Source organism: Lygodium microphyllum, chromosome 19 (genome assembly GCF_053477565.2).
Source record: "Lygodium microphyllum isolate KBCC chromosome 19, Lygodium_microphyllum_v1.1.10, whole genome shotgun sequence".
Taxonomy (NCBI): domain Eukaryota; kingdom Viridiplantae; phylum Streptophyta; class Polypodiopsida; order Schizaeales; family Lygodiaceae; genus Lygodium; species Lygodium microphyllum.
In genome coordinates, this window is record NC_141153.1 from 6,954,713 (window position 1) to 6,977,360 (window position 22,648).

At 42.9% G+C, this 22,648-nt stretch overlaps 1 protein-coding gene across 1 annotated transcript in view; it reads left to right on the forward strand.

The window, feature by feature from the left end:
• Positions 1 to 22,648, forward strand: part of LOC148019528 (Transducin/WD40 repeat-like superfamily protein) — a 162,418-nt gene that overhangs the window by 66,353 nt on the left and 73,417 nt on the right. Inside the window, exons 4-6 of the mRNA XM_087701021.1 lie at positions 1,717 to 1,849; positions 1,969 to 2,106; positions 2,651 to 2,790. Of these exons, the coding sequence (XP_087557147.1) occupies positions 1,717 to 1,849; positions 1,969 to 2,106; positions 2,651 to 2,790 (411 nt within the window). The remainder of the gene's footprint in view (positions 1 to 1,716; positions 1,850 to 1,968; positions 2,107 to 2,650; positions 2,791 to 22,648) is intronic.

Below are 22,648 nucleotides of genomic sequence, written 5' to 3' on the forward strand. Positions count from 1 at the left end.
GGGAGACTTGGGCCTTGGCCAAGACATGCCATTGATGCATATCAATAGTGAGAGTGTCATCATGCTGGCAAAAAATCTTGTGTTTCATAGAAAACCCGAGCACATTGAAGTGAGGTATCACTTCATTTGTCTTAGGTGCTTGAGGACAAGCGAGTTGGGCTTGTCAAAGCTCATACTGATGATAACCATGCAGACTTTCTCACCAAGAGTTTGCCCTTTGAAAAGTTTGCACATTGGGGGGTGTTGATAGGCATTGGGTAAGGGTACCTCACATGTATTTATCTCACACATTATCTTATTCTTTGGTCTCCCTTAATGGCATATTGGCCTTTAAGTGGGAGGTGGTTGGGGTAAAGGCCAATGTGGCTAGCTGCCCATCTTACTCACTAACACTAACTACACACTAACCATAGTTGCACTAGTACCACGTACGAAAGGGGTCATACTCTACCGTACCCTACGTATTACTACCATAAGGCACAAACTTAGTGGATACTTCTTTTTCTGTTTGAACTGCACTATGAGATGAGCTAAATGCTCCTTATATTAATATGATTCTCCCAAGATTAGGTTATTTGAGATTCAAACAATTTCTCTACCTTATTTTCTCAAAAAGAACCAGGTTTTAAGTTGCTTTTAGGATAGAGTAATGCATTTTTATTGTATTGTACTTTTAAAAATATTAAGATGCCATTTAGTACCGTATTTTATCGTACCATATTGTACCATGCTTTTCGTACCTGAGAAGCATGACCCTAAGACAAACTTTGACTTGATTGTGCTAGTTGTAGTGTGTTTCTTTTTTTTTTGGGTGGGTTGTTGGTGGGCTCTATCTTTTTGATTGCTTTCGTGCTCTATCTGTTGACAATCAAGGCTGGTGAACGACATAGCTTTCTGGGCTGCAACATGAGATAGGTTGGGGAGCCTAATGATGGTGTGAAGTGTGCAGCTGGTTCTAATGTACTGTACAATGAGAAAGGCTTACAATGTCCTCTATAAGTACTTGCAGGAAATTTTTAATGCTAATGTGCAGTATTTATATATGCCCTGTTGTATGGGGTTATTCTAAAGGGTGGTTGGTGCAATGACAGAGGTATGTTCCTGAAGAAGCTCGGGAAGATTGAATAGTCTTTTCTGCTTTTTTGAACAAGATGATTGTATGTCATGTGCTTGCACTTTGACAAGAAAATTGCTGATATGTTAGCTAGGAGCTAAATCACCTCATCTTCTAGAAATCATTGATTTTTTTCTTGCAATCACTTATTTATTCTTCGAGAACATAAGTGATGATGCACTGAACCGATCAATGGCTTGAGGCAGCAACTGCAAAACGAAGAATATTCAACTAAGAATTGCTTTAGCTACCATTTAAGTATCAAAAGAGGGTAGCAATCATGTGAACATGACCTGCCTGAAAAACAAATCAAGTGTGTCTAAGGATTTGTTCTCTCCTTTGTCTAATAGGGGTCAACACCATTGATAAATCCTTTGGAATGGCTTTACCCAAATAATTGGTAAAATGTCTCCTTTACTCAATGAGAATAGAGATCATGGATAAATGCTTTGAATGGCTTCATCATGTCATGTCTCCTTCTGGTCACAATCTAGCACTTGTTGAAGCATTTGTGCATGTCCTGATTTATGATTCATTCACAAGGTAACATATTGAAACCGGTAAACATATGAGCTTACAATTCTAGGTGAACCATTTGACAGGATCTGCTTGGAATGAGTAGAGGCACCAGCTTCAGCTCACTCTTAAGCGATGTAGAACATGCACAACTGCCAAAAGCCCCCGGGGACTCTTTTGTGGGAATGCATTGCATCTTTGATCAGTTCAAATCATCGGGTAACAGTGTTTCATGATTCACATGGATGCTAAAATGATGTTGAATATCCTGTCATGTCAGATTTATGACATGGGTGAATTTCTATCACTAATCAGTGAAATGGTCTTTGTGTATGCAGTTAATGTTGTTAGATTTGGGCATCGAAGCTCAGAGTTGCTAGGCTTTGGTGCTTCTGATGGAAGGCTTGCAGTGTGCACTGTGCTAGACCCCCCTCGCATTTTACATCAGTTTCAAGGGCATTCAAAAAGTATCACAGGCAAGTTGAAACACCATATGCACACACACCACCACCACCCCCCCACATGCCCCCATACCACCATCCGCACACCACTACCCACACCACCCAACCAAAAACCACCCACCGACCAAATGGTCTCTGTGTTTGCAGTTAATGTTGTTAGATTTGGGCATCGAAGCTCAGAGTTGCTAGGCTTTGGTGCTTCTGATGGAAGGCTTGCAGTGTGCACTGTGCTAGATCCCCCTGCATTTTACATCAGTTCCAAGGGCATTCAAAAAGTATGACAGGCAAGTAGAAACACCGTATGCACACACACCACCACCACACCACACACCCCCATACCACCACCCACACCACTCACCCAAAAACCAATGACCCACCCACCCACCGCCACACACACCACCACCACACCACACCCCCCCCATACCACCGCCCACCCACCGCAAGCCTTTCCTTTCAGATTTTGATTTTTTATTGAACAACCAAACACAGCCGAAACACCACCCCAAAAAAACTAAAAAAGCTTGGTTGAGGTTTGAATCCCCTATGTGATTCCTTTCAGATTTTGATTTCTCATTGAACAACCAGTATTTGTGTTCATCATCAATGGATCGAAGTGTTCGAATATGGGATGTTGATAAAGAACATTGTATCCGGGTTGTGTATGACAAATCTGAACAACTATGCGTTCGCTTTCATCCTGTGAGTACTTGAGCTCTGTGCTGGTAGTGAGTGAGGTCCTTTTTTTTCCAAGATAATAGGTGCAGGAAAACGGATTTTGCAATAAAAGTTTGAAAACAGTAAAATAGCAGCCATCTTTGCTGGACTAATCAAAAAAAAGTTATAAGCAGCTCCTTGTTTGAGATAATGCTGTTCTATTGTAAACTTATGGTCGTCCACAACGCTCGATGTCAAGTAATTAGGAACATTGTGACTTTTTCTTTCAAGGCACTATTCAAGGTTACTATGCAAACACTATAAATGCCTTAAGAGTTTTGACCTTATCATTTTATTGCACAGTTGAAGGACAATATGTGAACACTGTAAATTATCAGAGTTTCACTGTGTATGGACCAGGATTTATTATGTACACTGTGCCTTATTCATCAGAAACCCTGATCCTATTTCTCTGAAAAAAAAGAAACGCTAACCCTATTCTGAATAAAATCGTAAGTCCTAACTGCGTAGTGACATGCATCATGATTTAATATGTGAAGTGTCATGCACCATGATATGATGTACAATGTGTTGTAGGAATAGGTTTAATTTTGGGATCCATAATAATCATAGCTGTCATGTCTGTGGCAACCTATTGATAATTATAGATGTTAGTATGGAACCAAATGAGCTAAAAAGTCTTGGATGTACATCTGATGCTATGTCCAAATACAAAAAGATTTTACACATAATTTAAGGGCTTTGCTTGATGTTGAGACTCAAAACAATACAGTCCAAACATAGGTGCACACAAGATAGTTGAAAGCAACATCATACAAACAGAAGTGTGTGCAAAAAACTTAGGGACAAGAGTCAAGAGTAAGGATCCACAGGGTAAAATCTAGATGCTCGTCTCATGCTCATGATCCAAACTCGAATGTTGCTTGCCACTCCTGGAGGATGAAGTAGAGACCTTGCCAAAATCACACTTTGTAATGAGATTACCATTATTCATTGTACTAGGGCTGTCTAATTCTACAATAAAGCTGGAAATGGGTGTATCCTCATGGGCCATAGTGGCAATGCAATGAAAGTGCGCTTGAGCCACTACCATGCTTTGTGTAGCATCTAAAGGTTTCATCATGTACATGGCTACAAATATCAATACTTTACCACAAGTGGCACAAGCTCGAAGAAAGACACTATGGAGCATAGTTGTGAGAGACTTGCTAATCTATCTTGTGTAGCTCAGTGTAGAAGTTTTGAAATAGTTGCTCTTCCTCTAGATCACACTCTTTATTTATACGTTTGAGTGTGCTTGCTGAAAGCTTGAGCACCTATACATTTACATGTTAGTTTGAAATATTACTTAGTTGCTTAGGAAACTAAATAAGACATTGGTGTATGACTAAACATGTCTGAAGTAACAAATCACTTGTTAATGTAATGTATACCTATCTCACAGTAGTCATCAAATGCATACTACGCAACATATGCAACAGATTGCACTGGTACCATATATGTAAGGTGAAACCAGCCTTCCTTCTCGGATAGGGTGGTAAATAACTTGATTAAGCACTAACTACAGCAAGCACAAAATTCATGCAAACTGAAAATGTACACTTTGTCACTTTAATCTTAAACAATAGACACCCTGTTGGCCCCAAAATTAGTACCCCTTGTGGTATTTCTTTATCTTATATTGCAAGTGGAAGGAGTGCAATTGAGATTCTCTGATCTTCTCTACTAATCTAAGTGTCTCTTGATGTCAAAATTGACTGGCAAGCCTTCAGATTAATTTTCCCCTTGGTTTGCTTGGGGATTGCCCTTCACTCTGCTCCTTGAAAGACAAATTCAGCTCCAAATCTTAGATTGGTTGGTTGGCCTCTTGAATCTCCTTGAAATTTCTCAATTTTAGCTGCTGGAATTCAAGTTCTTGGCCCTCAATTCTAAGCATGTATCCCAAGGTGACAGTCAAACCCTAATTTTTGCTTAGGGTTTACAGTCATTCCTTCCTTTGATGGCTTAAACTACTGAAAAACACCGAGATAAACTCGAGAGATGGCTAGGGGATGAGAAAGAATGCTGTAGAGAGAGAAATTTCAAAGTTTCATTGCGAGAAACGTTGAAAAGCTACTTTTGCCTTGCTTAAATAGCCATAGAGGCTATCACCTACAACTTAGGACCACCAGAAAGACTATTATCTTATCCTATATACTGTCATCTACACTAGAAGAACCTTGGGTTGCTGTCACTTGCTTCTAGAGGGCTTTAAATTGTTGTCACATGCTGTAGGATTGATCCCTACTAGTTGCAAATCACATCAGCAACCTCTCCTTGCTCTCTAACAACCTTGTTCGCTCTCAGAATGGTTGGAATAGGCTTCCACCAACCCCTAGATAAGTTTTTCCCACTTGTGTGGACAAGTTTTGCCAATTTCATTTTGGAGGATTATCAAGGTTATTTAAGTAATTTCTAGAATATTAATTTAATAATTAGTATAGTGCCTAGAAAATTAATTTTACCAATCAACAATTTTTCTTCCAAGTATCCTTGAGCAGTTATTGACCCTTAGATTGGCATTAATTAATTAAATAATGCCTATTCTCTAATGTGACCATTGATATTAGTGGACAATAAATTAGTCTAAGTCTAAATCTAACACCTGTACCACCTAGTGACTATCAAATATAACTTACCACCTAGTGACTATCAAATATAACTTATTAGAACTTTTACCTTTGGCACCAATTGGTATCTTGAGGTTTTAGACTCCACATTGTGAAACAATTAACTTGCATCTTATATGTGTAAGTCATATTAGCACATTTGACTAACTTTTAATCAAATGCTAAGCAAAGCAATAAAATTTCACATATTATAGGTATTTTCCAATTCCATCTAGACTTTGGGGTGCGTCAAATGCTTCTTGTACTAATATGGTTGTCTCATGAAATTATGCTTAAGATTCAACTAACTACTATTATCATATTTTATTGTGTTGTACCTTTAAAAATCTTAAGATAGCATTTAGAACCATTTTTTATCACACTGTACCGTACTGTACTTTTTCTTTTTGATAACCATGATAGGCAAGTTTGAGCCACAATAGATGAGTTGCTACAACTATCGTGTGCTAAACTTGTTGTATATCTTTGTGTATAAAAAGATATAGCTTGCTTTGTCTTTGGAGGACACTTTTAGTATGATTTACCAAGTTAGGCTTGATCTTTATGATCCATACGAGATCCCTATGGTCGGGATTGATTTCACAAGCTTCAAAGAGTGTCTTGCTCCTTGTTTTTTGGCCTTTTCATGACCATTTTCCGGACTCTCTTTTGGATGCACCTTCTACCTCTACCTAACATAACAAGCCTTAAGCTCTTTCTCTTCATCTTGTTCTACCTCTTCATCTATCTTGTCATGCACCTCTCTTATCACGATCTCTTCCTTAACTTCTCTGTGTATCTCTACCTCCCCTCTTTGTCGTCCCCAATTTCTAGGAGTAGCTCTATCTTCTGTTACCTTACCCTCTCTATTTGGGACTTAAATCTATCTTTATCATTGATCACCTTGTCACTCTATTTAGATTTTGTATTGTGAATCATCTTGTTGAAAGCAATAAGTTTAGAGTGTATATATAATAGGTTGATTCTTAATTTTCTACGAAACACCCCCATATGTAATTGAACTTTTTCTAATGTATGTTTGGTACCATACAAAGTCCACATAATTTCTCTCATATCCTAAAGTGTATTGGAGAAAGAACATGGGTTAAAATTCAAACTTGAAATCAAGATTCGAGACATTGAAGTGGGAAAATTTAGAGTTTAGACCTTATTATTGAACTTTTTGGGGCAATTGATAGCCAAATGATTTCTACCAAAATAAATGCTTCACTAAAGATTCTAGCTTCTAACATACTATGGGATCAAATGTCATGCCCCTTTGGTTGCCATAGTTCAACAACTCTTGAAGGAAGGCATCATAGTCAAAAAGGAAGCTACCTTTGAGTCCCAGAGTATTATATAGATTTCAAAGAGGAGAACTTTCATCATGTGCCACATAATGGTAATCAATATAACATAAAAGCTATTCCTATGACTATTCATGGTTTGAACAAAAGGGGGATACTACTTTGATATGAGATGTGTATCTTGCAAGAATGTCCATTAACAAGTGTTGTAACTAGGAGGTAAGTTATCAAAGTCAGAGTAGCATGGAGTCTAGGAGTAGTGATGGGCATGGGTTTGCTATAGTATCTCGAGTGTAGTTGAGAGCCTCTTGAATGAGGGTGCATGTTGTGTCTAAACTCTAGAGTTCGAACTAGTTTCAATGAGTGTATAAAAGCTTGTTGGCTAGTGCTTTGTATTGGCCATGCTATTGAGAATCTCAATAGGGACTATTTGTGTCTACGGAGTTCTAATTGAAGGAGGCTGATGTGAAGACATACTCGACTACAGAATACAAATACAATTGTACGACAAACAAAGACTAATAAAGAAACATAGTTAGGGTAAGGGTAACATAGAGACAATGAACACAGAAGATGAATAGAAATTGAATAATGAATAAGTACAATGCTCAATGTAGCAAGCACTCTATGCAAGGTGGATACAAACCACCAAACTCCTTGTCTTTAGGACTAGGGCAAAGAGTATGAGCAAAAGAGTGTTGTACAAATCTTGAAATGCAGCAGCCAGTCATCACATCTGTCTGGCAGCAGCAAACGTAGCTCGAAGATGGTTGGACTTATTTCAAATGGAGCCCATCAGTGAGAACAACAAAATGCAGGAATGTTGATGATGTGGCAGCTGAGGCGGCACGGCAGACAGCAAGAATGCAGCCAGATGATGACGTAGTCAGGCTGTACGGTGACTTCAGCTGTCCATCCAGGTAGGTGTACAGAAAACACAAACTTGCAGGGAGTAAACAGCAGTAAATGCAGGCTATGTCATGATCAACATGCTGAAAACAGGTCGCCAGATGTAAGGAAAGTTGAAACAGCGTGGAGAAGGGCTGAACAGCAGTCACCAACAGTCTAGGAGTGTCTGAAAGTTGGCGCCAAGTGGGTAGCAACTCAAATTGAGATATCCTCCATGGGCGGTGTGGACAATAGAGTTTAGGCACCAACAATCTACAGTGTGTTGGCCTCAAACCTCTTATGGTATTTCTGTAGCTTTTATTGCAAATGGATGGAGTACAACTAAGATTTTTTGATCTCTTCCTCTAGTCCAAGTGCCTCTTGTTGTCAAAAGTGACTAGCAAGCCTTCAAACTAATTTACCCCTCGGTTCGCTCAGGGATTGGCCTTCACTTTGCTCCTTGAAAGACAAGTTAAGCCCAAATAGTCACCTATACCGTACTCAAATAGTCACCTATACCTTGGGACCACCAGAAAGATTGTTGTCCCCTCTTTTATGCTGTTAGGTGTATTAGAAGGAGCTTGGGCTGTTGTCACCTGCACTTGGAGGGCTCCAAACTGCTGTCACCTGTTTTAGGACTGGTCCTTGGTGGTTGCAAATCACATCAATAGTATCTCTTTGTTCTTTAACACTTCTCCTCTCTCGCAATGGCTAGGGTAGACTTCCACTAATCCCCAAAAACCTTTTTTCCACTTACATTGGCAAGTTTTGCCAAGTGTCGGTCTTCTAATGTCATTTTTCAACACTATCTAGCCTATTAAATTTTTGGAATATCGAAGTAATAATTAAATTGGCTAGGCCAATTTTCCTCTGAAGTCTCCGTGAGCAGCTATTGATTCCTAGGATAGCATTAGTTATTTAATTAATGCATAGTCTCTTAGTTCACCATTGACATTAGTAGTTAGACATAACTTATTACAACTTTTGTCTTTCGCAACAACAAATATTTTGGGGTTTGGGTCCCACATACTGAAATAATTAACTTGCATCTCACACATGCCAGTCATATTAGCACATTTGATTAAACTTTCATCAACAGCTAACCAAAGCAATAAAATTCTGAGCCTTGATGACATTTGGCCTCACCATTATTCATGATTTTGGTTGCTACCACCTTGTCTTCCCTGCTCATGGTGGGGGTCTCGAGTCTTTTATTTGGATTGTGTCTCTTGAGTTTGATGGAGACTTCTCATCAAAATGGTCAGTCTTTTGGCAATATTGGCAATCCTTTTTTTTCTTTTCTACATTTTATAACCTTGGTTTTCAGGATGATTGGCAGTTATCTTGTGAGTTACTAGCTTGGTTTTGATTTTCAGTTTGAGTTTGGTTTTAATTTTGATTTAAAGTTTGTTTTCCTTTTCCTTATTGCCTCTTTTGGAAAGAAACAAGTGGAGCCCCCCTACGAATGTCCACTATGATATTGGTCAAACAATTGAGCGTAACGTAACACAGTAGTTGATACTTAAATTTATTGAACATAGGCATGCTATGGTGTGAGATCACTTGCTGCACAAAATGAAAGTATTTTCTAGATAACTTTTTCAAGAGAAACAAGGGACAAAAGTAAAAACTTGTATACCTTGCATTAGAGTAGATGGAAGAGTTTAAAAGGAATAAATATACTTTGGATCTCTTTCTTCAACAAGGGTGGAGGTCTCGACGGGCTCGCAACCATCATTAGATTTATACATATTAGGTATGAGAAAGAATATTATATATCTCATCGACTAGCAATTGTCGAACTGCTATTCATTTGTCAAGCTTTTCAATATTCTTCGCTTTGTGAGCCATGATCACCTGTAGCTTCTCGTTTGTAGTAGGATAAGGACGTGTCTCTCCAGGGTAGTCAAAAGTATCTCCATCCATGTTGGGGCCATGTGGGGTAGGCTATGAAACCCACTCTTGCTTAGTTCTTGGCATAGGCTTCTTTGAAGACTAAGTTGATGTGGAAGTGTTCAATGTCTATAGTTCTTGTTTGTGAAGACTGGCTTTCCAATTAATGATATAGGTTTTTGCAATGAGTACCTAGCTCAAATATCATTTAAAAAAATGCTTGACGGCAGAATACAAACACAATCGTACAACAAACGCATAGACTAATAAAAAAATACAGTTATGGTTAGATAACATAGAGAGAATGAACACAGAAGATGTGTTAGAAGTGGAGCAGCGGTGGAAGCATAAACATGTGCTGAAATAAACTGCTGAAACACAAGACAAAAAGAGAAAAGAAAAGAACACGATACAGATGAGAACTCAGATGTATGCATGGGAAATGGAATCCATATATCTGAACACGAGACAGTCGCATACAACAGTGAGTCACTGGTTGCGTGGGCACTGGCACGGGCTCCTCTCTCCACAGAGTCTGCAGATGGTGAAGATGATGATGATGATGATACTGACTGAGGAGGAGCCACTGAGTATAAATAGGCTGAAAAGTGGGGAGTAATAAATGCTGGTCGGCCAGCATTAATGCTGGCCGACTGGTGCATAAAATGCTCCACTGGCATAAAATGCCACACCAGAAAAATACCTAAAATACCTAATAAAAATGCCCAGCCCAGATCAAGCTCAGACTCACACATGAGCTGACAAATACTCTGCTAACACCCTCTCTCAGAGCATGGGTGATCTGATACAATACAATAGTACAAGGAAAAAAGGGATCAGAAACTAGACAACATAGAACCATCAAGTAGAACCATGGATACCCAAGCAGTGGGTGATCAAGCCACCACCAAGGTGCCTCGGAGAAAACCTGATGTCGATGTCGATCGTACCAAACACCTGAAAATAAAGAAGATCATAGCATGTCTCTGTGTGCGTTACCAATGTCTCGCAGTAACATACAAGACGATCCTGTCAAAAATGCCCCTGAACATACGTGACCATGGATTCCCCGCCTTTGGCCAGACCGCCAAAGTGTCCCCTCATGTGAGTTCCAGACGAAAGTCTCCCGCTCTCTGTCAGATAACTAGCTCATCATGAACCTGGATGTCAATCCCAGCTCCAGGATTTGATTCCGCCAGGCTGAAGTCGATGCGTCAGGGACGTCCCTCTCTGGAACCTGTGCACCTGTATAAAAGTATAGATGAGGCGCAGCTGCCCCATCTGAACACCCGCTCACACTCCCTCTCTGGCACAAGAGAGTCGTGAGGGATGACCTCATCACCACCACTAGAAAGTAGCCGAGGAAGGGGCCACCAAGCCCTTCTCGCGATCCGAAGAAGAGGATCTCTTCCGTGCCTTGGACTTCACCTTGGTCGGAGGATCTGAGTCGGAGTCTAATGAAGGAGAGAACTCATCGGTAGAGTCAACATCCCGCTTTGTCTTCTGCTCCTTCTTCTTGGAAGCCGCTAACGTCTTGCAGTCCTTCCGCAAATGTACCTTCTTGCCACATTGGTAACACTAGGCCTTCGACTTCTTCTTCCCGTCACCCCTCGCTGAAGCTACATAAGCCTCGTCTCCATAATGTGCCGGAAGCCGCCCCTATAATCTCAAGGATGTCTCATGCTCAAGAAGCATCGAGGTCATATGTGTAAAATTGACAGGAGTCGATGATGTCTGCGCCCGCAAAGCATTGGCCACTCCATCAAACGCCGGGGGGAGCTTGTAGAGGACCGTCCTGACGAGATGCGTCTCGGGAAGAGCAGATTGCATGTGCCGAAGCTGGTCCTGTACCTGCGTAACACGAAGAAGAAAAGACTGAATAGTATCTTTCGGCTCAAACTTCATCTGCTGGAGCTGGCCATAAAGTGTGACTGCCCGCATGGTGGAAGGTGCCTCGTACATCTGCTGCAACTTCTGCCATACTTTAGGAGATGTCCTACAGGAGGTAACCGCCGGTAAGACCACTTTAGAAATACATCGAAGCAACGCTGAGTAAGCACGTGTATCGTCCGAGTTCCATGTGAGCACCGCTTCCTCATGGTTGTCCTCATCAAAGTCTTCAAGAAGAGGAAAAGGATGGATAGGTCGAGGAATAGCTCCACAGACGATGTACCATAACCGCTTCTGCACAAACCAAGCTTTCATGACAGCACTCCATGTGAGATAATCAGGTCCATGTAACTTATCATCAGTGGAAGTGCATGGAGGAGCCCTATGGAGAGGATAAGAAGAGAAGTAGAGAAGAGATGGAATTTAGAGAGGAAACACAGCCAAAACACAAGCACAGACTGCAGAAAATGAGAGTTCACATGCATTATAACCCAAAAGCTGATCAATAGAAGACAAAATCTGCTGCAGAAAGTCAAAAAGTCAGTCAAAAACTGCCAAAAACAGCAAAAACGGCCGGAATTGATAGTCACCCAGCCACGAGAGATGCTGAATCAGCAAAACGCAGGCTGTAAACTGCAGAAAAACAGGTAGAAAACTGTTGCCAGCAGCTGCAGATGAAAAACGCAGGCAGTAGAGGGTGCGTAGGCAGCAGGCGATGGTAAAACTGCAGAAAACGCAGGTCAAACAGGTCGCCTGTATGGAGCAGCAGCCGCTTGAGCAGAAAAGGGGAAAACAGTCTTGAAATCAGCAATAAAACACAGTAGAAACACAAATCCTGAAAACTGATACCATGTCAGAAGTGGAGCAGCAGTGGAAGCATAAACATGTGCTGAAATAAACTGTTGAAACACAAGACAAAAAGAGAAAAGAAAAGAACACGATACAGATGAGAACTCAGATGCATGCACGGGAAATGGAATCCATATATCTGAACATGAGACAGTCGCATACAACAGTGAGTCACTGGCTGCGTGGGCACTGGCACTAGCTCCTCTCTCCACAGAGTTTGCAGATGGTGAAGATGATGATGATGATGATACTGACTGAGGAGGAGCCACTGAGTATAAATAGGCTGAAAAGTGGGGAGCAATAAATGTTGGTCGGCCCCAGCCCAGATCAAGCTCAGACTCACACATGAGCTGACAAATACTCTGCTAACAAGATGAATATGGGAAAAACACAACTAGCTATGGAGGAGAGAGAAACAAGAGTGAATAGTAGACACTAGACAATGTGAGAGCAAGGCAAGAGAGTGTACTTGCTTGTGGAACTAAAAGATAGGTGAAAGTATATGGAAGGTTTAGGTCTAAGGTTTACACTTGCACCAACTAACTAGAGTTAGGTTTATCTAGAGCCTAGTGTCACTACTTTAATGTCCTAAAACACTAGATGTACACATCCTACAATGACACTTTTATAAGTGTCCACATCATACAAATTACATTGGGGACTGTCCAAAAATGACAAATTCTAACACCCCCGTGCAAAAAACCCCAAACTTCTCACGTGATAATAGTGGTATGAAAAGATATGCAACATTTTCCTTTGTAGGAGTATGTACCAAGGTGATTTGTTATGCATAACATCTTTCTGTGACATAGTGATAGTGAAACTCAATGTGTTTTGTGTGAGCATGGAACATAGGATTTTGTGCTACTGTATTAGCACTCTGTCTATTAGAAAGAAATGGGTGTAGGGTCCTCCAATTAGATCTATAGATCAGCCAATAAAATGTGCAGCCATACACAATCAACTAGTGTTGTAAAGGCTACCTTGTAGTTAGACTCACAAGAGGAGGTGGCTACTATAGGTTGTTTCTTGCTAAACAGTGAAATGCATGAATTGCCAAGAAAGAAACAATGACCATTAGTAGATTTCTGAGTGTCAGAGTTACTAGCCCAATTTGAATCTCTGTAAGCCTATAGTTGCAAGTCTTCCCTTTGGAAGAAAATAATGCATACGTTTGAGTACCTTGCAAATAGTGAAAGATCCACTGAGCAACTTGCTAATGTAGTGGTCATGGACCGTACATAAACCTACTTGAGATACTGCAAACTGAATGTTAGGGCATGTGTTGCAAAGGTGAAGAAGACATCCAATGGTGTGGCTGTAAATTGCAACATCAGGCATCTCACTACCATCATGCATGGACAACTTTAGCCCCCGCTCCATTGGACTGCTCATAGGTTTAAAGTCTTGCATGTTGAACCTATGTAAAAGCTTGTCAACGTATTGTGAGTGTGACATGATGATACAATGCTGATTTTGGTGATTTGAATTCCCAAATAAGTGTAAGCAGCCCATATCTGATATAGCAAAAGCATGTGTCATGAGGATGTGAAATTTTACTGCTTTGCTTAGCATTTGATTAAAAGTTAATCAAATGTGCTAATGTGACTTGCACATGTGAGGGGTCCAAGTCAATTATTTTATAATGTGGGACCTAGGACCCTGAGATATCAGGTGTGCCAAATAAAAAAGTTATAATAAGTCATATCTGACAAGTACTAGATGGTACCAGGTGTCAGTTTTGGGCCTAGATCAATTTATTGGCCACTAGCTTCAATAGTGATATTAAAGAGTAGGCATTAGTTAATTAATTAATTCCATTCTAAGGATTAATAATTGCTCCAAGATACTTGGAAGACAAATTGGCCTAGCCAATTTAATTATTGGCTGGTGGAATTGATTTTTCTAGCATTAATTAGAGACTAGGTATTAATTAATTAATTAATGCTAGTCTAAGGGTTAATGACTGCTTAAGGATACTTGGAAGACAAATTGGTCTAGCCAATTTAATTTCATTATTGTGAAAATCAATTTAATAAGCTGGATAATGTTGGAAAATGGGATTAGAAGATTGCCATTTGGCAAAACTTGCTCATGCAAGTGGAAAAAACGTTTTTGAGGCTGGTAGAAGTCTTTTCCAGTCATTGTGAGAGAAAAGGAGGTTGTTAGAGAGCAAGAAGATGTTGCTAATGTCATTTGCAACCACTAGGGACCATTCCTACCTCATGTGGAAATGGTTTACAACCCTCCAGGAGTAGGTGACATCAGCCCAAGATCTTTCCGGTGCAGATGACAATATATAAGAGGGGGTAGTAGTCTCTTTGGTGGTTCTAAGCTATAGATGTGAGCTTCTATGGTTGTTTGATTAGCATAATAGTAGCTTTTCAGCATTTCTCACAATGAAACTTTGAAATTTCTGTGTCTAGAGCATTCTCTCTCATCCTCTTGCCATCTCTCAAGTTATATGAGCAGAATCCAGCCATTTGAGTCATCAAAGGTGGAGACATTGGAAAATCTTTGCTCTAAACCCTAATTTATAGCAAAAATTAGGGTTGATGCCTCTCAATCTGAAAATTTTGAAAGTGTTGGGAAAAATGCAATGCGTGATCTTGGACAGGGCACGTAACATGGACAACAAGCTGATAATACTAGTTTAGACCAAAATGTGGGTCCTTCTAGGCCTTTAGAAGTTGATGATTAGCAAGAGGAAGAGGAATTTGATGACCAGTTTAAAGATGAGCTGAGGACAGTAGCTGAAATGTTTCGGCATCATCTTCAAGAGCTTTGGGACAGCAAGATGCACCAAAGAAAGAGCCAATATAGTAGCATACTATTGCGAATGTGGATAGTGAGCATAAGCAAATGATGCCAATGGGGCAATTGTTGCATATGCAAGGCCAACTTGGAAGTGTCAATCCAATTATTTTTGGACAGCAAGGCATGGATGCAATTATGGGGTAGCCAGGTTACTTTGGTGGTGGTACTAGTTTCCATGCTATGGTGGGTTAGGGACCGCATATGGGGATGCATGGCACAACTCCTTATGGTATGTAGCAACTAATGCATGGTATGCAAGGCCCAATGTATTCGAGTATGGCTAGTAATATGCATAACCCCATGTATAAGAATGTTGGCATGATGTTGGGGCACAAAGTGGCAAGTTTGGCAATGCATATATGCAGCCCACTGTGTTTAGGACTCATGGTATTAATGCAGGTCATATAAATGCTTCGCATAGTTTTGGTCATGAGAATAATTGCAACTAGGAATGCATGCAATGTATGGGAAAATGTATCTTGGTATGGTTGGTTGCAGCCATGTGAAAGTTCCAAGGATGTGTGCGCTCCAAAGAGAGTCATCAGATTGCCAAGACTCATGTGATGATAACAAGTATGCCACAACTCGGCATAGTTGGTGTAAGTGTGCTAGTTGGCAAAGCATCATAAAATCTCCTCTGATATGTATCCAACAAGAAAAGGCCCTTATACAAAATGCCTAACAAGCAAAGAGCATAATCGAGCTCTCTATGTCTCACAATGCACTTGTAATTTTCAAAGATGAACTGAAAGCCTTGCTTATTGAATGCTGAAATTGACAAGAGATTTTTTTGTAATCCTAGGCATAAACAGTACATCCACAAGCATAAAGTCAAATCCATTTGTGGCAGCAATCAGCATTGAACCAATGCCATAGACATCATAGCTAGAATTATTTGCACATGTAACTCTCTTCTTCGCATGGGGTGAATGTATGGATATAAATAAACACTTTCGTGGAGTGATGAACTTTGATGCCTACCTATCAAAGTACCATGCATGCTGCATTTCAGCAGTATTAAATGCAGAATAAGCCATAGAACTGTCACAATTGCATTTTAGAACTGCATAATCCTCCTCAATGAAGTTGGTTATAGCGTCTGCGTTCGAAGACCGAGAGAGGGATGTCTTCTAGACGGCCGATTTGGAATCTTTCTTATTCTCAATGGTCAATCTTTTCATGCATTCTTTAATTTAATGACCTCGCTTTTCATAGTAGTAGCATTTTCCTTTTTTCTTTCCTTTATTTGCATCACGGGCAGCCTTGCCAAATGGCTGTCCCGCAGCTTGCTTACTTTTCACTGGTTATTTTGCTTTGCATTGCATATTTTGAGAGGATAGGGACATCACTTGAATATAGCAACATTTTTCCTAGTCTGTCCTCTTGCAATAAAAGGCCTGCCAACTCGATGAATGTGAGGGACTACTATGCCCCTCAAAGATACATTCATCAAAGTGTGAAACACAAGGTAATACTCTAGAAGAGAGTTCAAGGTGATGTTTATTATCGCATCATCGGTTAGCATCTCATCGATATTCAGAAGCTGCTCTTTTAAATCCTGAATGTAAGAAAGGTGATCTGTCGTAGCATCATCCTCATCTATATGTGCATTAGCCAATTTTCTTCTCAAGTAAGAGATTCTAGCCTCATTGCATGTTGCATCCCAAGCTGCCTTTGAGGTCTTACATGACCGTACATGAGATATGTTTGCTCTCTTATTGAAAGAGCAATAAAAAATAAAGTCTATACATCCTTACAATCTCATTTCTTTAGCTCTTCTATGGGGGAAACATGGGCAATAGTAGGGGCAACAACTGTCAAAAGATGACGTACCAGCGAGACATTAGGGTTGGTGGGGAGGAACATGGAGTGAACTCGGCAAACATGAAGAAGAGAGAAGAAACTCTGATGAATAGAATGATGAAGATCTGAATCATGGAGTGAATGTGATACAAAGAAACAAGGGTGCCGTAGCACAAGGAAGATGATGAAGACAGCCACGAACCATGAACCGCAATGTCGTCATGAAGGGGTGTGAGGGTAGTGGAGAGGCTAGAGAGAAGAGGTGACGGAATGAGTGAATCAACCGTAAGGAATGAATGAGAGAGTGGCCTATAAATAGGCCTAGTCAGTCTAGGATGGCGTCCCTTTTTGGGGCTGCAAACCCTAAAAGCAAAACGTAGAAATTCAAAAACGCAAATTGCGGGTGAAGAGTTTCTCAACACCCCCTCTCAAGCCCAAAAAGGGGAACAAGAGAAGAGTGAGGTGGAGATGCAATGCCACATGCTGAAGAATGCTCATGCAGTAGGTGCCAATTGGACAGTGTCCCTCGTGGGCAAATTGTTCACTTGCCCAAGCGCCCTAGTACAAAGTGCTCTTCTAAGGTCGTATGTGTTGAAAGTCTCTCTTTGCTGAAAGCCTCCTGACACCGTGCCTTCCAGATATGCCATCCAGTAAGACTCCCTATGATCTCCCATTTCTTCGAGTGGTCTGTTGTGGGCTCCAGTACCTGGCGGATGGGTAGAGCCTCCAAACCGACCACTGCGCACGACCTGCCTCGATAATGAATATTGTGTCCTGCATCACGGTCTCATATAGAAGGTGATGGCCCTAGCTGATTGCGTGGCAACAGAAAGCTCCCCTTGAGATACATCCAATGCTCGGTGCTATACGGCAAAGGATGCGGCATGCTCCTCTCCGCACGAGCTGTGTCTTCTCACATGACCAAAGGCAGTGCTTTGGGGTTTCTAGAGGCTGCTGTGTGCATCGCTTACAACCTCCCTCCTGCATCTGGGCCAGCCAACTTCCCACCGCCAAGCCTCCATGTACCACTAGCCATAAGAAATACGACACCCTCCTTGGCATCCAGCTATCCCATAGGCGACTCCAGAAGTTCCGTCGAAAGGGCTCCGTGATGCTATGCTCCACTCAGTGTGTGCTACGTGACAGCGCTCTGTCCATATCCTCCTGCATCAGTACATGTCTGCCAATCCTGGCAGTGTACTCTAGGAACCTGGGTGGCTTCTTGGCGATTGCAGAGGCCGGCCATAGCCACTCTCCTGGATCCTACTCTAGCTCATCAAGTGGTCTGCCCTCCCAGATCCAAAGGTGCCACTCCTTGAGCTCCTTCCAGAAAACATAGGGGTCCAGTCGCCAAGTCTTCCCTTGAAGGCCCACCACCCGAGTCCTCCTCCAGGAAAGGGCGGCAATCCACTCATCTTGTTGCCCTTTGTCAAGGGTGAGACGTTCCCCCTCCTAAACGGCGAAGAAAGTCCCTTGCGGGGAGCCGCCCACTCTACCTGCCACTTGAAGGGGAATGCCTGTTGGTGAAAACCTAGCTGCCCATACCTCCTCGGGCTCTGTCGGCTCTTGTATCCGGGGAGCAAGCCACTCTGAAGGTATTACTGTGTCTATCTCCCTTCTCAACTCCACTTCTCTTTGGCAGCCTAATACTTTTTGCAACACCTCCTCGTCCGCCATCCTGTACACCTCCCGCCATGTCCGGACGGTACGAGCCGGCCGGGCCGGCCTCCCACCACCAGCCCACTAGATGTGGGAGCGCTCACCTATCTTTGTCCCTTCCCGATCTTTGTCCTGGGGGTTCGAGATCACCAGCTGATGGTCTTTCTCCTCCTGGTAGCTTGGGGAGCTTTGGATTAGGGCCGTATGGAGACCCTGCCACATGCGGAGTAAGCTGTGAAGAAAAGGTGATCTGGGGGGGTTGATTTGGGATGACGTGAAGATCCATCTCATGGACGGCCTCCACTCGCCGCCAAGCCTCAGTCTAGGCCCTCATGCAATAAGACCTTCCAGGTCTGCCCTCTTGGTGTCATACCGCGGACAACTGGCTTGCCCAAGAGGGCCATACTCTGATACTTTGGGTCTATGATCCCAAGTCCTCCCTTTGACCTATGTCGTATGATGGTTGCCCACACCACTTTGGCCTTGGAATCCCTGCGCCAATTGATTTTCGCTCCCGTTGCAGAACAAAACACGTCGAGAGCCAGCCTCACTCTCTCCAGCATCAACTCATCATCCTCTATGTAGAGGGCTGTATCATCTGCGTACTCTGAGTCTAACAACTCAGTCTCCTCTCTCACTAGAAGTCAGAGGCCGCGTAATCCACTCACACGTGAGCTGAGGAAGTGAGGCATCGCCTTTGCGAAGAGAAGAAACATGTATGGGGCCAGGGGGCAGCCCTGTCGAACCGATCTCTCCAGCCGAAACTTCTCCCCTCTCCTTCTGCCTATGAGAACCCTGCTGGTGGCCGATCTGTAAAGGGCAGAGACCCCACGAATCCAAACCTGGGAGAATCCCAACCTCACCATGCCCTCTAGGAAATCCCAGTGCACCCTGTCATAAGCTTTCTCGAAATCCAAGAGTAGTACGGCCAATCTCTGCCCACTGTGCTGAGCCCACTCTGTTGCCTCAAAGAAGGTAAATACATTGTATAGGATGCTTCTATCTTGGACAAAGCCTTAGGGGGTTCTTCACCACTTCCCAGTAGGTAGTGAAGAAGGCCTTAGAGAGGCCATCCTGCCCCAGGCATTTTTGCCCATCGTGTGTATGGAAAGCCTCCTCTAGTTCCTTCTCTGTGAAGGGGGCTAGGAGGGAGCGTCCCATCTCCTCTGTGTGACGAGGGACCGGATAAGATCCCATACCTGCTGTCGACATCTCTGTGCTCTAGCTGAAGCTGTCTCCTGTTGGAAGAGGCGCGTGTAATAGTTGGTGGCAATCTCCATCACCTTGTTTGGGCTGGAACAAGTCCTCCCATACTGATCTCAAAGGCTGCATATCTGCTCTCTTGCGGTGCGAGGTTGGTGCACCTGGAAAAACTCCCTGCACATCGTGTCCCCCTTCCACTCGTAGAAGGTTGTTGAGGTTCGGAAAGAAAACTCCGAGCGCATGTCCTCTAGGCTAGCAGTGACTGCTCGTGCACACACCTCCTGTGTGTGGAGGGTGGGATCCCCTGGTGCCTCCTGTAATAATTTCTGCATGGCTGCAAGGTCCGGCTGGAGTGCCCTCTTCTCCTCCTAGCTCTGCTGCTTGGCCTATATGGCTGCCTTTTGGTAGATTCTGCTTGACTTTGCTAGGACCTCTGCAACCTCCTTTGCTATCGGTCCCTCCTGCGCCACTCTCTGGTCCAAATCACCTCTATCTGTCTCGTTACCTCCTCCCTCTTATAGATTGAGTCAGGGATCCGACAAGATCGTGTGTCTAGGGTGGATGCTGGGGGTCACGTGTCAGGAGAACCGGGCAATGATCGGATAACGTGGTGCCTGCCAACCGCTCAATCTGGCCTCCACAGGAGCCTCCCACTCTCCCACATAAATCCTGTCCAATCTCTCCAGCAGGACACCACCTAGCCGCATGTATCCCCAAGTGAAGTCCAATGACCTCTCCCTCCTGTGGAAGGCTGAAACCAGCCTTCCTTCTTGGAATGGGTGGTGATAACCTGATTTAAGAGTTAATTATAGCAATAAATAAATGCATATAAAATGAAATACACACTTTACCATAACATTCTTGGACAGTAAGCACCCTGTTGGCCCCAAAATTGGTGCCCCTTCTGGTATTTCTTTAGCTTTCATTCAATTGGAAGGAGTACGACTTGAGATTCTTCAATCTCCTCCTGCTAACCAATTGCTCTTGCTGTCATAAATGTCTAGCAAGCCTTTTGGGTCATTTGCCCCTTGTTTCACCCAGGACTTCTTCTCCAATTTGACCCTTGGCTGGCCAAATGCTGCCCCAAATCAATTCGGGATGGGCTGGCTCCTGAAATCCCTTGATAATCTTAAATTATCAGCTGCTGATTTCAGTCCCTCGAGCCTTCAATCTCTGGCACGGATCCCAAGGTGGCTGCTAAACCCTAATTTCTGTTGTGAATTAGGGTTTACTGCAGAAATTACAGATCAGCCCACCAAAAATGGCCGAGATCTCCTCCGAATGGCTGAGAATTGCTGAGAATGGCTGAAGGAGATGAGAGAATGCTATAGAGAGAGAAAATTTTGAGATTTGTCGTGAAGAACTGATCAAAATCAGTTGCTGCCTTGCTGTACCAGCCCAAACGGATGCACCAACAACAATAGGAGCATCAGAGACTGTGATCTTCAGGAGAAAGTGCATCAGCAGCAATTGTCAGCTTCCCAAGGTCAAGAATATGCAATCTCCATCACCAAAATGGTCTCCAATGGCTGGGAATTGGCCCCAAAAGTTGGCAGCAACAGTCCAACACTTGTTTCCAACAGCTCCAAAATGAAAAAACGAGATTTCCCTCTCCCTTCAGCCCTATTTAGCCTTTTCTCCACTTGCATGGGAAAGTTTTGCCAAGTGGCAGCTTTCTTAATCAATTTTCAGCAATTTCGAGTCATTTAATTAATTTTCAGAATTAATTAATTCTGGAAATTAATTCAGCCCTTAATCCATGCCCAAAAAATTGACCTTGCCCATCCAAAAATTAATTAGCTAGGCCATTTGCAACCCAAAGTGGTCCCGTGTATTAATTGACCCTTGGACAAGCATTAATCCATTAATTAATGCCTAGTCCCTAGTGTCACCACTGACACTTAATGGCTAATTAATGGTTCTAGGGGCAAACTAACACCAAAATTCACCTAGAATCTAACAAGTGTAACTTGTTACAACTTTTGCCTTTCACACCCATCTTTTTCACAGGGTCCTTCGGCCGTCAACTATGAGAAAGTAGCTTGCACCTCACATGTGCAACACATGTGCATCTTTTAATTGCACATTTGATTAATCCTTTAATCAAATGTCAATTAAACATAAGCAAAGCATCAAATTTTCACCTCCTCGTGACAAAGGCAGGGTCTCTCACTGCATCGTGTGCTTCAACTGTCAACAAGAAGACCTCCCATGCCTCTTGCCCCTCATGGCCATGCCTTGGTAGTTTCTGCCTCTGCCCTGCTGGTCCTCCAGAGCCTCGAGATTGTTGAAGTCTCCTCGAGTGATCCAGGATTCCACCTCTGGGAGTCCATCCGCGATCTCCACCCAGAACGTGCTAGTGCCCTAACTGACCAGGGCAAGCTGCAGCTCCTGCCGAACAATCAACTTCCTGGAACCACGTGCACCACTGCAGTGGGGGCTATTCACATTCCAGAATGCTAGGTGTAAGCTCATGGGGAAAGCTGTGACTGACCGAACAGGCATCTGTTCAGTGTGGAGGTTGCTGATGAGGAGGAGAAACTGTGAGGCATGCAAGTACGCTTTGCCGCTGGTGTGGATGGTGAACTCCAGTCCCCCATTGTGGCCCTCGGCTGGACCATAGGGGTGATAGATGCTCTAGGTAGTACTATCAATGCATCTTTCACTGGTAGAAAAGGGCTGCTTGTGCCAGGGGCCACTCAATCACATCCCTCGGAGCTCTCCACTGTGGAGGGGCTCGAAAGAAAATGCTCAAGTGTGGGACCTCGGCACCAGCCCACTAGTTAATGTCGGAGTGAAGCCAGTCCCCAAGTTGGGCCCTAGTTGGGGAATGCCCTACTACCTGACCATAAATCGTTGTTTCCTTTAGCTCTAGCTCCTTAGCTCGGACAGCTAAGAGTTGCTCCTCAGAGAGAGGACGACGCA